General features: G+C 46.9%; 1 protein-coding gene across 1 annotated transcript; it reads left to right on the top strand.

Annotated features, from left to right (window-relative positions):
• Positions 1 to 2,173: 2,173 nt before the first annotated feature.
• On the top strand, positions 2,174 to 4,429 carry LOC127487759 (MAP/microtubule affinity-regulating kinase 3). The gene is made up of 2 exons (XM_051834398.2): positions 2,174 to 3,708; positions 3,834 to 4,429. The coding sequence occupies exons 1-2, from the start codon at positions 2,659 to 2,661 to the stop codon at positions 4,302 to 4,304; spliced, it is 1,521 nt and encodes a 506-aa protein (XP_051690358.2). The 5' UTR covers positions 2,174 to 2,658; the 3' UTR covers positions 4,305 to 4,429.
• The last annotated feature ends 9,227 nt before the right edge of the window (positions 4,430 to 13,656 follow it).

The raw sequence follows: 13,656 nt of genomic DNA on the forward strand, positions 1-13,656 counted from the left end.
ACTAAGAAAAAAGGAAAATAATGGGAATACCTGTGACCAAAGAGGTAAAAGATCTCTACAATTGAAAGTATACATCATTGATGATAGAAATTAAAGAGTATTTTAGATATGAGATTAGCATGTACTACTTGTTTTATGGTTACAGTTCACTATTTCAACACATACACTCAGCGTAAGTTGATCATACCAGACAATTAGCCTTCCCAGAGATCGTATTCCTTTTCGGATTCACCATCCTGTAGTTCAGCCTCAAAGATTCCTTTCATGCAGAGCAGGACTAGTGGTGAGGAATGTCCATGTCCCTCCAGACTTCATGTTCAAACTGCAGGGTCAATGCTACAGTATAGAGGTGGGGAATGCAGGACTAGGGCTCCATTCTCTTTCACAGGATGAGTGGGTTCATTTTTTCTAAAATAAAAAGAGTTAGATACTTACTTGAAAGTCAGAGATACAGCATGAGAGGGGGAACAGGGCAGAGGGCAGAGGGGAAAGGGATATCTTCCAACTGCTGGTTCACTCCCCAAGGAGCCACAATTACCAGGGCTGGCTCAGGTCTGTCCTGAACTCCATTCAGATCCTCCACATGGGTGGCAGAGGCCCAAATACTTGGGCCATCTACTGCTGCTTTCCCAGGCACAATAGCAGGGAGCTGGATTGGAAGTGGAGCACCCAGGCCTCCAATCAGTGCCCACATGTGATGCTGCTGTAGCAGGGTTTAACCTGCTGGACTCCATTGTAGGCCCCAGAATACGTGACTGTCTAAAAGTGCTTGAAGGGGTGAGGTTGTGATTAAACAATCTGAGGACACCCCAGGAAGGCATGATCTTTCCTTAAAATTTACGGGTGAGTGTTGAAATAAGATGCGGTACTTTTTCAAGGGCTACAATGCAATTTTTCCACACATGTACTTGGCTTCAACCAACCACAGCAAACCACCAGCCTTTCCATCTTACCATCTCTCTCTGAAGAAGGCACGGCAGCAGCAGAGAGGGAGTGCTTTTTAGACATCAAGTCTGCTGCAGACCTGATTTTAGTCATCCAGCCTCCAGAACAAACACTGAGGAATGACCAGGAGAGGCACCTGGCTCCTGGCTTCGGATCAGCGTGGTGCACTGGCCGCGGTGGCCGTTGGAGGGTGAACCAACGGTAAAGGAAGACCTTTCTCTCTGTCTATTTCACTGTCCACTCTGTCTGTGGAAAAAAAAAAAAAGAGTAGCTCAGAAATCCTGAGACATCTGGAAATGTCTCGATTTCTCCCTGCTATTCTAAGGACAATTTGGAGAAAGCAGCTCTCTCAGCTGCACTTAGATGGCCTTCCACACCTGACCTATGCCAACCCAGCTACCTTCTGGTTCTCCAGGGTTTCTAACAAGAATTCCAGTGATGGTCTTAGGGGGAAAGGATGATCAGAGATTCCCTTCCTCTCAGCTCTGTCCATGTGAATAATGCGTCTGGTGGTGCCACAGGCAACAGAACACTTTGTCAAGGTTATCAGGATGCTAGAGAAGTAGTAACATCATTCTGAGACCTACAATTCAGAGATTCAAAAAACTGGATGTGTATCTTGATTGCAGACAGAAGTCTTTAAAGACCTAAGAGCTGTTATCACTCTTTAAATGAGAAAAGAAAAGGCCACTGGAGCATCCTACATGTTTTAATGTCTCAAAATATAAACGTCAATCTATTACCACCCTAAGCCAAAAGTTCATGGGTCCTTGGTTTTGTTTAACTGGAAGGTTTTTGAGAAAACTCCTGAGGATTAGCCGTGGCTGTGACTGGTCCCTGCCTTGCTCTGACTTCCTAAGGACCAACTGTCATGAAATACAAATTCATGCAAGTCCTTGCTGGACTGCTATTGGTCCATTTCTCGCTCTGACTTCATAGGAAGACATTGATCACATACTTCCATAATATATTGGGGCATCCTACATGTTTTAATGTCTCAAAAAATAAACATCAATCTGTATCACAAACCTAACCAAAACCTCTTGGAGTTCTTGGCTGCCGCTCAACCTTGATTGGTCCCCGCCTGGCTCTGACTTCATAAAGACCAACTGTCATGAAATAGAAATTCGTGCAAGTCCCTGCTGCACTGCCATTGGTCCATTTCTCCCTCTGACTTCATAAGGAGCCCTATGATGACAGGATTCCACACACCTATATAAGCGGCTGCGTGGCCCAGGTTTTTGTCCGCTTTACCAGGGAGCTATTTCGGTGACCTGTGTGACTTGGACCCCTCTTTGCTTGCACTTGTGTTGGTTGGTGTTGGTGTGCTGTTTTGTTTGTTTGTTTGTTTCTTGTTCTATTTGTTTTTTTCTTTTCCCCATTTTGTTTTAGTTTGTTTTTTTCCTCCTATTTCTTTTTTGGCCCAGTGTGTCTTTTTTTGCAGTTTTTTTTCTTTTTGGCTTCCCCCATCTTTAGCTAGACAGTGCTGCTAGATTTCATAGTGTTAGTGTAGCTATTCAGTATTTGTTTTTTTGGAGTTTTTCTGGTTTTTGTTTTCTGTTTTGGTTAGATAGGACTTAGTCTTGCCACTGTGTGTGATTAGTGTAGTTAGTATAGCTAGTGTGCCACTATAGTCAGATCAGCAGGTAGTCCCCTTGTTGTCCCTTTATTTTCTTAGTTATTGTAGTTAGGGTAGCTCCTTAGTTAGCGTCTATGGACAGGAATATTAGCCAGAGCAGAGCAGAGAGTGTAGTTAGGGACACCAGCCTGGAAGGCCGTGAGGACCTGGATGTCGACACCAGCCGTCAGCTTGATCTCCAGTTTCTGTCAGTCCTGGGCAGGGGCAGCTTCAGCAGGGTGCTGCTGGCCTGCCAGCCGTCCAGCCAGCGGCTGGTGGCCGCGAAGCTGTTCAAGGAAGACGAGAGGGACCCTTTCGGCGCCAGGCGAGTGATGCAAGAGGCCAGCATCATGCAGCTCCTGAGCCACGAGAACATCATCAAGCTGCTGGAGGTGGGTTGCGTCGGCCAACACCACTGCCTGGTGTTGGAGCTGGCGCAAAGGGGCAGCCTCCACCAGTACGTGATGAGCCGGGGTGGCCTGCCAGAGCCCGAGGCCATGGTTATATTTGATCAGATCCTGGCGGCCGTGGGCCACTGCCATGAGCAGCGCGTGGCCCACAGGGACCTCAAGCTGAAAAACCTACTGCTGGACTCAGACATGAATGTCAAGCTGGTGGACTTTGGGCTCAGCTGGCAGCTGCCCGAGGGCGAGCTAGTGTCCGGCTTCTGCGGGACCCCAAAGTACAGCGCCCCCGAGGTGTTCCGGCAGGAGCCGTATGATCCATTCGCAGCAGACCTTTGGAGCCTGGGGGTCATCCTCTTTGTCATGCTGGCGGGGGCCATGCCCTTCAGCGGGAAGGACCGGGAGGAGCTGCGGGACTGCATCCAGAGGGGGAGCTACGAGCTCCCGTGTGCGGCCAGCCCAGCCCTGGAGGAGCTCCTGAGCTCACTCCTCAGCCCAGACCCCTGCGACAGGCCTACAGCGGAATCTGCCCGCCAGCAATGGTGGTTTGACCCCTTACGAGAGGAAGCTGAGGGCGAGGAGGTGACCGTGGTGCAGCCCCTGGGGGTTCCCGAGGACCCAGAGGCCCAGGAGTACCTGGCGGGCCTGGGTCTGCTTCCGGACGCTGGAGCCTCGGTGCCATCTGGTCCTGGAGGATCCAGCCGGATGTCCCTGCAGCCGGACTCCCGGAGCCTGGAGCAGGTACAGCCCTGTTGGCAGAGCGTGGGTCTGGCCGTGGTCTCCCCGCACAGCTTCATGGTTTTGTGGGCATGAGGGAGGTCCGGAGTGCACCTGTCCTCCTCACCCGTCTTCCCCTCTCTCCTCAGGGACACAGGGAGCCCGAGCCTGAGCTGGGGTCTGAGTCCGAGGCGGAGTCGGATTCAGAGCTGGTGCTGGAGCTGGAGCCCATGCCCGAGCTGGAGTTGGATCTGGAGTCGGAGTCAGAGTTGGAACCTGAGCCGGAGCCTGCCGTTGCTGCCCCCGTGCTGGCCATTTCCCTCCCTGGACAGCTGAGGGAGAGGAGCCCTGGTGCCAGCCCAGCCCCCGAGCCCGTCCCTGTGGTCGTCCCTCCCACCCCCAGCCCCAGGAGCAGACTGCACCTGGTGGTGCCAGAGGTCCCAGCAGCTGAGCCTCAGGAGCCTGGGACCTCAGCAGCTGCCTCTGTCCAGAGCAAGGGCCGGCAGGGGCTGGGCAGGAGGATTGGCAGGAGCATCCTCAGATTCCTCCTGTGTGCCTGCTGCCTGCCAGCCCCAACCCCTAGCCCTGGCTCCCGCAGCCGAAAGGTGGCCCCCTGCTAGCCTACCTCAGAGCACATCAAGAACAGGGGTCGAAAGCGGGGCCTCCTGAAGCTTTTTCATTTGCTTGAGAGTTTTCTATGCTTCTCATGAATAAAAATCTGAACTGTATGCATGGAATTGGTCCTGTGTGGTGTTTGCGTCCCTGTGTACACCTTGGCATGGATGGATGGAGGTAACAGGCAAGAGGATGTCACATGACAAATACAGGCCCCTCTCACTGCTCTGGGGCTAAGACAAAGGCTGACCTCCAAGACCTAGAGAACAGAGTATTGGTTCCAGAGGCTGGTGGGGGTGGGGGGTTGAAAGGGCAATGTGGGCTGGATACTGGAGTGTGGGAGGGATGGAGGTGAGAGGGTGGTGGGGTGATGATGGTGAGGGGTGCGTAGAGGGAGGGAGTTGAGGAGTGGGAGGGAGCAGAGAAAGGAGTGTTCCTAAACCTCTCACACAGCAGGGAGGTCCTAGTCACTTGGAATGTGCACTGAGGTAGAATTGCGTATCCATACCCAATACCCACCTGCATTGCCAACGGAGAACAAGACCCCACCCCCAAGGGCCAAGGACTCTGACATCACAGTGTACGGGACTGGCCAAGTGTGGACTCAGGCAGCTGCAGGTTGGAGCTGGGCCAGAATTTCAACTGTGGCCTGGGTTCAGCTCAGAACAGAGGCGGCTATGTAGCTGAGGTTTCCCTGCAAGTGTTAAGACACTGGGTCACCTCGCCAGAGAATGGACTTCCAAAGCTGCCTGTGAACACAGGACAGAGCTGGAAGTCAGCTGGAGGCTGCCAGCAGAGGACAGGGCCTCTCGTTCGCTACCTGGGGAAGCTGTAGATGGGATGATACTTAGCTAATGATCATTCCTTTCCAATCTGAAGGTAAAATCGATGCTCCCCCATACACATCACAGAGCTCATTTGCTGTTCTGCCTCCTATCAGGACACACTCAGAGCTGCACTGTATTCCAGCTTATGTGGGTGGGCTGGCCATTCTTGGAGGCCTCAGGGCAGTTACAGAGAAAAGTGACTCCGAGAAATCTCAAGGTCACCTACTGGAGTGACAAATGGTTCACAGTAGTCCTGATGGGATAAAACTGTGACCATGTGCAGCGCAGTCATGCAGGCACTCCGGGTGAGCTCCCTGCATGCATGTGACATGGCTACCATTGTCAGAGGTGCAATGGGAACACGGTTCCTGCTGGCGTGCGTACCTGCCCATGTGAGACCACAATGACAAGGTCCCAAAAATCAAGCCCTGTTGGGAGTCACAGAGGTGGCCTGGGCAATGCCCCCGGTGGGCTTGGTTCTCCTGACCTTGCTTCTGCGTTCCCTAACTGGTCAGTGCCCAGTATCCTGGCCCAAGACGTGTTTCCCTCCTGGAGAAGTCCCGAGAGGCTTTGCCACGTCCCAACTTCAGCTTCCCTGGACCCTGGGCTCCAGAGTTGAGAGCGATGGTAAAGCACAGCAGCTCGGAGGGGCTGGTGTCTGTAGGAAGGGGCCTTTGCCAAGGCAGGTTCCAGGGCCACAAGACTGTGGATTCCCAAGAGAGGCAGCGGGGAAGACTTTCCTCTTCAGTGTACTACAAGGCTCACAGCCCACCTATCATGATCCTGGTTCCTCCCCATCCAGGTGAGACTGTCCTTCTCCCTGAGGGCAGGGCTAGGGAAGCAAGAAGCAGGCCAGGGATGGGGTGGCAGGCTGGGTGCCCCCATCTGTTCCACAGTGTGGGTTTTATTTCACAGCAACACGAAGTGTGGACTCCCACTGTTGCTGTCCTTCAAAGCCATGCCTGGCTCTGTCCCCTTCAGGGCAGGACTCAGCTCCTCCTCTCAATGGAGACCTAAACTCACCTGCCCTCCTGCCCACCTTCCCTCTGCACACATTGAACAGCCTTGTTTATCACAGGTACTGGGTAACCTCTGGTCCACTGCATGTGCTCTTTCCTCTCTGGGAAGCCAGCAGGCCGGGGACACCAAGCCTGAAGCCTGGATCTGCATCTGGGTCTCTCATGCTGGGTGTCAGGGAACACTTGGGTGTTCACATGCTTCCTCTCACAGTGCGTGTTGAGTAGGAACGTGAGATTGAAAGCAGTGCCAGGACTGGAACCCAGGCACTGGGGTAGTCCATGTGTGCTTCTCAAGTAGGGTCTTGAGACCTGCCCCAGACACCTGCACCTCTCTGGGTTTTATTTAAACTGCAATCACCTACAGGTGCCAATTCGATTCCTGGCTGTCCCATTTCTGCCGGTGCCGCAAGGTGGAGGATTAGCCTAGTGAGCCGTGGCTCCCTGCTAAGGCCTGGGAAGCAGTGGATAATGGGCCAAGTCCTTGCACCCCTGTAATCACATGGGAGACTGGGAAGAAGCTCCTGGTACCTGGCTTCAGACGGGCTCAGCTCCAGCCATTGTGACCATCTGGGGAGTGGACCAGTGGACGAAAGATGCCTCTCTCTCTCTCTCTGCATCTGCCTCTATGTAACTCTGCCTTTCCAAAAAAATGTATATGCACCTAATTACAGGGTACCTTGTTATTTGAAAGAAATGATAATGGATCCAAAAGGAGACAGAGACGCCCCTATAATCATAATGGAGGACTTCAATACTCCATTTTCAGCAATGTACAGAACAGACAGAAAATCAGCAATGAAACAACAACAGTTAAATGACATATAGAATAAAAACTACATCATGGATATCTACAAAATTTTTCTTCCCACAGATGTAGAATACACAGTCTTCTCACCAATGCATAGGACATTCTCTAGGATAGACCACATGCTAAGCCATTAAAGCAAGTCTCAGCAAATTCAGAAAATTGAAACATACCATGCATCCTCTTGGACCACAATGGAATGAAACTAGAAATCAACAACCCAAGAATCTGTAAAATGTATGTAAACACATGGAGACTCTACAACATGTTCCTAATGAACAGTGGGTCAATGAAGAAATCAAAGAGAAATCAAACAATGTCTGGAAATGAATGAAGGTGACAGTACATCATATCAAAATTTATGAGATTCTGCAAAAGCAGTGTTAAGAGGAAAGTTTATAGTAATTGGTGCCTACATCAAGAAATTGGAAAAGCACCAAATAAATGAACTATCAATGCATCTCAAGGACCTAGAGAAACAACAACAAACTATTCAACAACTAGTTAAGAGAAAGAAATAATTAAACTTGGAGAAGAAACAAACAAAACTGAAAGAAACAACAACAACAAAAAAAACAGCAAAATGAAAAGCTGGTTCTTTGAAAAAATAAACAAACTGACACACCCTTTCCCCAACTGACTGAAAAAAAAAAAAAAGAGACCCAAATCAATAAATGATTAAAAGACAGAGATGAAAAGGAATGTAACAAATACCGCCACAGAAATAAAAAGAATCATCAGAAATTACTACAATGAGCTGTATGACAACAAACCGGGAAACCTAGAAGAAATGGATAGATCCCTGGACACATAAAGCCTACTTTAATGGAGCCATGAAGACATAGAAAATCTAAACAGACCAGTAACATGACAGAAATTAAATCAGTAATAAGGACCCTCCCAGCAAAGCAAAGATCAAGACTGGATGGCTTTGCCGCTGAATTCCACCAGACATTTAAAGCAGAACTAACTCCAAATCTTCTTTTTTTATTATTTATTTATTTATTTATTTATGTTTTTGACTGGCAGAGTGGACTGTGAGAGAGAGAGACAGAGAGAAAGGTCTTCCTTTGCCGTTGGTTCACCCTCCAATGGCCGCCGCGGCCGGTGCACTGCAGCTGACGCACCGTGCTGATCCAAAGCCAGGAGCCAGGTACTTCTCCTGGTCTCCCATGGGGTGCAGGGCCCAAGCACTTGGGCCATATTCCACTGCACTCCTTGGCCACAGCAGAGAGCTGGCCTGGAAGAGGGGCAACCGGGACAGAATCCGGCGCCCCAACCAGGACTAGAACCCGGAGTGCCGGCGCCGCAAGGTGGAGGATTAGCCTAGTGAGCCGTGGCTCCGGCCTCTCCAAATCTTCTAAAACTATTAGAAACAATTGGAAGGGAGAGAATCCTCCCAAACTCCTTCTATGAAGCCAGCATCACATTAAACACTAAACTTGAAGAAGATATAACAGAGGAAGTGAAGCATAGACTGATTTCCCAGCTGTCCAGAGGTATTTGTGTATTTAAGGAGATCAATAACACCAGAAAACTGATATTAAGATAGAAGGGATATATACCCTGAGATAGTAGGTTATAAGGAAAAACTAAACTCCAAGTTTATTCCCTCTGGCTTTCTTCATGCAGAGATCACATGCAGCTAAGAGTGAGAGGCAATGTACAACAGCAGGACATGCACAACCGTAGTGAGAGGAGGCTGGAGAGGGGGAGCTTTTCATCCACACTCACATAGACAACTATGTGGGACTCAAAATCAGTAGCTGAATTTTCTCATCAAGTAGATTAGGCAAGACCTTGAATAATTACACAAAAATTATAAGCCTGTCGCTATTCAATGACCTATAAGTAAAGGTAACACCCTATTTTCACCTATTTAATATATACAGAAGATAATGCATGAAAATTAACAACAAAAAAGTTTATATTTCATACAATTAAAAGCTAAGAAAACAAGACAAAAGTAGAAGATGGACAGGCTGATGACTGATAGTCATTAACACAACACAGAAACTTGGAATGATAAATGATGTCGAAAATCTTCCTGACAGTGATGTCCCAATCTGGAGTTGGATTTAAGGGCACGTTGAGTTCATCCATCCCATGTTACATGCATATCCCATATTGTGTGCCTTGTTTAGTTCTCACTTGTGACGAAACTTTCTGCTAATGAACACCATTAAGAACAGTGCATTACGGTTCTGGAATTGGGGTTCTGAACACAGATGTGGGAGATGAATCTGGGGCTCCTGGCCCTATGCTTTGGCCTGGCCCAGCCCAGATGCTGTAGGCATTTGGGGAGTGAGTCAGCAGAAGAAACTCTCTCTCTCATTCTCTATCCCTGTCTCTCCTTCCCTTTTTCCTTCTCTCTCTCACTTCCTCAATTATTTTTTTTTAAAAAGATTTATTTCTTTATTTTAAAGAGTCAAAAAAAGGAGGGAAGGAGGGTGGGAGGGAGAATATCTTCGATCCTTTGTCTACTTACCGAATTGCCACTACATTCAGGGTTGAAACAGGCTAAAGCCAGGATCCAGAAGCTCCATTCAGGTCTCCAACGTGGGTGCAGAGGCCCAAACACTGGTTATCTTCTGCTGCCCATACAGGAGAATCAGCTGGGAGCTGGATTGAAAGTGAAGCATCTGGGACTTGACCTGGTGCCCATTAGGGATGCCAGGGCTGCAGGTGACTGCTTGACCTGCCGTGCCATAGTGTGCCAGCCAAGAACTTCTTTTAATTTTCCTTAGGTAATACAACTTCATGCATTTAATATACACAGACTTGGAACAGGGGAAGATGCTTCTTCCCCTGCCCACTTCCCTCCTGCCCATACACCAACAATTTTTCCTCCTCCCTCTTCATTTTCCATTCTTATTTTTACAGAGATCAATATTCAGTTAATTTTTATACTCATATGATTAAGCCTATGCCACGTAGAGGTTCCACCAAAGAATATGTGGAAGGAAGAAGTAAAGAACAAAAGCAAATAAGGGAAACCTTGTTCTCCAAAAGTTAAGTGAAGGGCTGTTCAAAATCATCACATCTCAAAGCGTCAGTTTTGCTCCCATAGATTGGATCTCATGCACTCTATTAGTTACCGCAGATCAGACAGACCATGTGGTATTTGTCCTTTTATGACTCGCTTATTTCACTAAGTATAATGGTTGTCAGTTGTGTCCATTTGTTGTATATGATAAAATTTCATTATTTTTACTGCTGTGTAGTATTACATAATGTATACATGCATCATACTTTCTTTGTCCACTCTTCAGTTGATGTACAATCGGGTTGATTTCATATCTTAGCTACTGTAAATTGAGCTGTAATGAACATGGGGGTACAGATAACTCTTTCATATGCTGATTTCATTTCCTTTGGATAAATTCCCTTGATTGGAATGGCTTGTTCATTGGTAGGTCTATATTCAGTTTTCTGAGGCATGTCCATGCTGCATTCCACAGTAGCTGTGCCAGTTTGCAATCCCACTGACAGCGGATTAAATTGCCCTTTGCCCACATCCTCACCAGCATTTGCTGTTTGTTCATTTCTATATGTGAGCTAGTGTGTCGGTGATGATGTGAAACTTTGATTTGCATTTCCCTGATCCTAGTGATCCTGAGCATTTTTTCATTTGTCTACTGGCCATTTGAATGTCCTCACTTGAAAAGCGTCTATTCAGTTTCTTTGCCCATTTCTTAACTGGATGCTTAGTTTTGTTTTTGTTGAGTTTCTTGAGCTCTTTATATATACTGGAATTTAATCTCTTGTCATTTGAATAGTGTACAAATATTTGGCCCATTCTGTCAGCTGCCACTTCAGTTTGCTGAGTGTTTTGTGTGCAGTGCAGAAGCTTCTCAGATAGAAGTAATCCTACTTATTAATTTTGGCTTTCACTGCCTGTGCTTCTGGGATCTTCGCCAGGAAGACCAGATGGCATCACTGCTGAATTCCGCCAGACATTCTAACAACTAAATCCAGTTCTTCTCGAGTTATTCAAAACCATTGAAAGGGGTGGAATCCTCCCAAACTCCTTCTATGAAGCCAGCATTACATTAATTACTAACCCTGAAAAAGATGTAACAGAGAGAGAGAACTATAGACCAATTTCCCTGATGAACATAGACACAAAAATCCTCAACAAATTACCAGCCACTTGAATCCAGCAACACATCAGAAACATCATTCACCTGGACCTACTTGGATTTATCACTGGCTCTACATTCGCAATCAACCAATGAGATACATCACAGTAAAACAAAACAAAACAAAACAAAAACAAAACTGAAGATGAAAATCACATCGCTATCTCAACAGAGGACCAGAAAGCAGTTGTTAAAGTACAACAACATTTCACGATGAAAACCTTAACAAATTGGGAATAGAATGAACATGCTTCAACAGAGTCAAGGCAAATTATGACAAACCCATGGCCAGCATCCCATTGAATGGGGAGAAGCTGGAAGCATTCCCACTGAGATCCTGAACTAGACATGGATGCCCACTCTCAGCAGTGCTGTTTACAATAGTTCTGGACATTGTAGCCAGAGCCGTTTGGCAAGGAAAATAAATCAAAGGATACAATTTGGGAAGGAGGAAGTCAAACTATCCCTCTTGGCAGATGATGGAATTCTAAACGTAGGGGACCCAAAGGACTCCGCTAAGAGAATATTAGAATTCATAGAACAGGTTGGTAAAATGGCTGGATACAAAATCAACACACAAAAATCAATAGCCTGGTATACAGAGACGCTGCCAAAAATCCCATTCACAGTAGCTACAGGAAAAATCAAATGCCTTGGAATGAATTTAACTAAGAATGTCGACTATCTAGAGGAGAAGACACATAAAAAATGTAAAAAAAAAAAATCGTGTATGTTCAGAAATAGCACTGTGGTGCACTGTGTTAATATTAATACTCTTCCTGCACGGACAGTATCCCATACAGGTGCCGGTTCTAGTCCCAGGTGCTCCACTTCCGACACAGCCCTCTGCTATGGCCTGGGGAAGCAGGACAAGATGGCCCAAGAGTTTGGGGCACTGTATCCATGTGGCAGACATTGAAGAAACTCCTGGCTACTGGATTCGGATCACAGAAGCTCTGGTCATTGTGGCCATCTGGGAAGTGAACCAGCCAATGGAAAACATTCCTCTTTCTCATCCTCCAAGTGTATGTAAATCTCTCTCTCTCAAATACATAAATAAAATCCTAAAAAAGTTCTTACATGTTCATGGATTGGAAGATTCAATATCATCCAAATGTCCATACCACCACAGACAATTAACAAGTCAACGTGTTACCAATCAATATACCAAGGAGATGCATCTCAGATATAGCAGAAAATGATGCTGAAATTCATAGGGAAACACAGCAATTTCCCAAAACCTAAAGGAACCTTACAGAACATAAATAAAGCCAGAGGCATACAACACTAGATTTCAAGACATACTACAGGGGAGGTATCATCAAGACTGCATGGTACTGGTACAAAACATACGGGCAGACAAATGAAATAGAATGGGAATGCCAGAAATCAACCGTCACTTCTACAACCAAGTGGCATCTTTGACCAAGGAGCTAAAAGCAATCCCTGGAACAGAGACAGTCTCTTCAACAGTAGTGCTGAGAAAACTGTACCTCCACATGCAGAAATATGAAGCGAGACCCCTACCTTACACCTTATACAAAAATCCACTCAAAATGGATTATAGCCCTAAGTCTAATACCCGATACCATCAAACTATTGGAGCCCTTTGGGGAAACCCTTTCAGGCATTTGCATAGGAAAAGAGTTCTTGGAAAACACCCCAGAGGCACAGGCAACCAAAGCCAAATTTGACAAATGGGATTACATCAAACTGAGTAGCTTCTGCACTGCAAAAAACAGACTCAGCAAAGTGAAGAGGCACTGACAGATGGTGAGAAATCATTGCCAGCTGTGCAACTATTTAGGAAGTTCAAGAGTCTCAACAAGAAAACAAACAACCCAGTTAAGAAACGGGAACATTTCTTAAACAGGCATTTTTCAAAAGAAGAAGTCTAAATGGCCAACAGACACATGAAAAAATGCACAGGATCATTACCTATCAGGGAAATGCATATCAAAACAACAATGAGGTTTTACCACACTTCAGTTAGAATGGCTTCATACAGAAATCAACAGCCAAGAAATGCTGTCGAGGATGTGGGGAAAAAAGTACACTAATCCACTCTTGGTGGGAATGTTTACTGGTACAGCCACTGCGGAAGACAATAGGAAGTTACCTCAGAAAATCGAATATAGAACTTGGGAAGGTCTGTTTTACCCCTACATTTGTAAAAAGTTACTTTTTTTCAAACAACTGCTGTTGACACTCAGAACTTGCAGTGTCCGACTCCCAGGGCCCCATTAGGACCCTTAGTACACAGTGTTGATGAAGTTTCAACTATCTCACAATCTGTGCCCTATTCCAAGCCACCCCCTAATTTGAAGGCCCAGTTTAGGCCCCTTGAGCACAGAACTGGCCACCCTGTAAATCTTCTCTGATTCTTGCTCTTCTGAGGCTGGCAAGACACTGCCACACTGGTGGTCTCCATATCTGTGGTGACACACAGAGAGGGATATGCACCCACATGCCCAGAGATGTTCCATCCACTGGTTCACTGCCCAGAAGTCATAATACCCAGGCCTAGGCCAGACCAAAGCCAGGAGCCCAAAACCATATCTGGT

Source organism: Oryctolagus cuniculus, unplaced genomic scaffold, assembly GCF_964237555.1.
Source record: "Oryctolagus cuniculus unplaced genomic scaffold, mOryCun1.1 SCAFFOLD_155, whole genome shotgun sequence".
Taxonomy (NCBI): Eukaryota; Metazoa; Chordata; class Mammalia; order Lagomorpha; family Leporidae; genus Oryctolagus; species Oryctolagus cuniculus.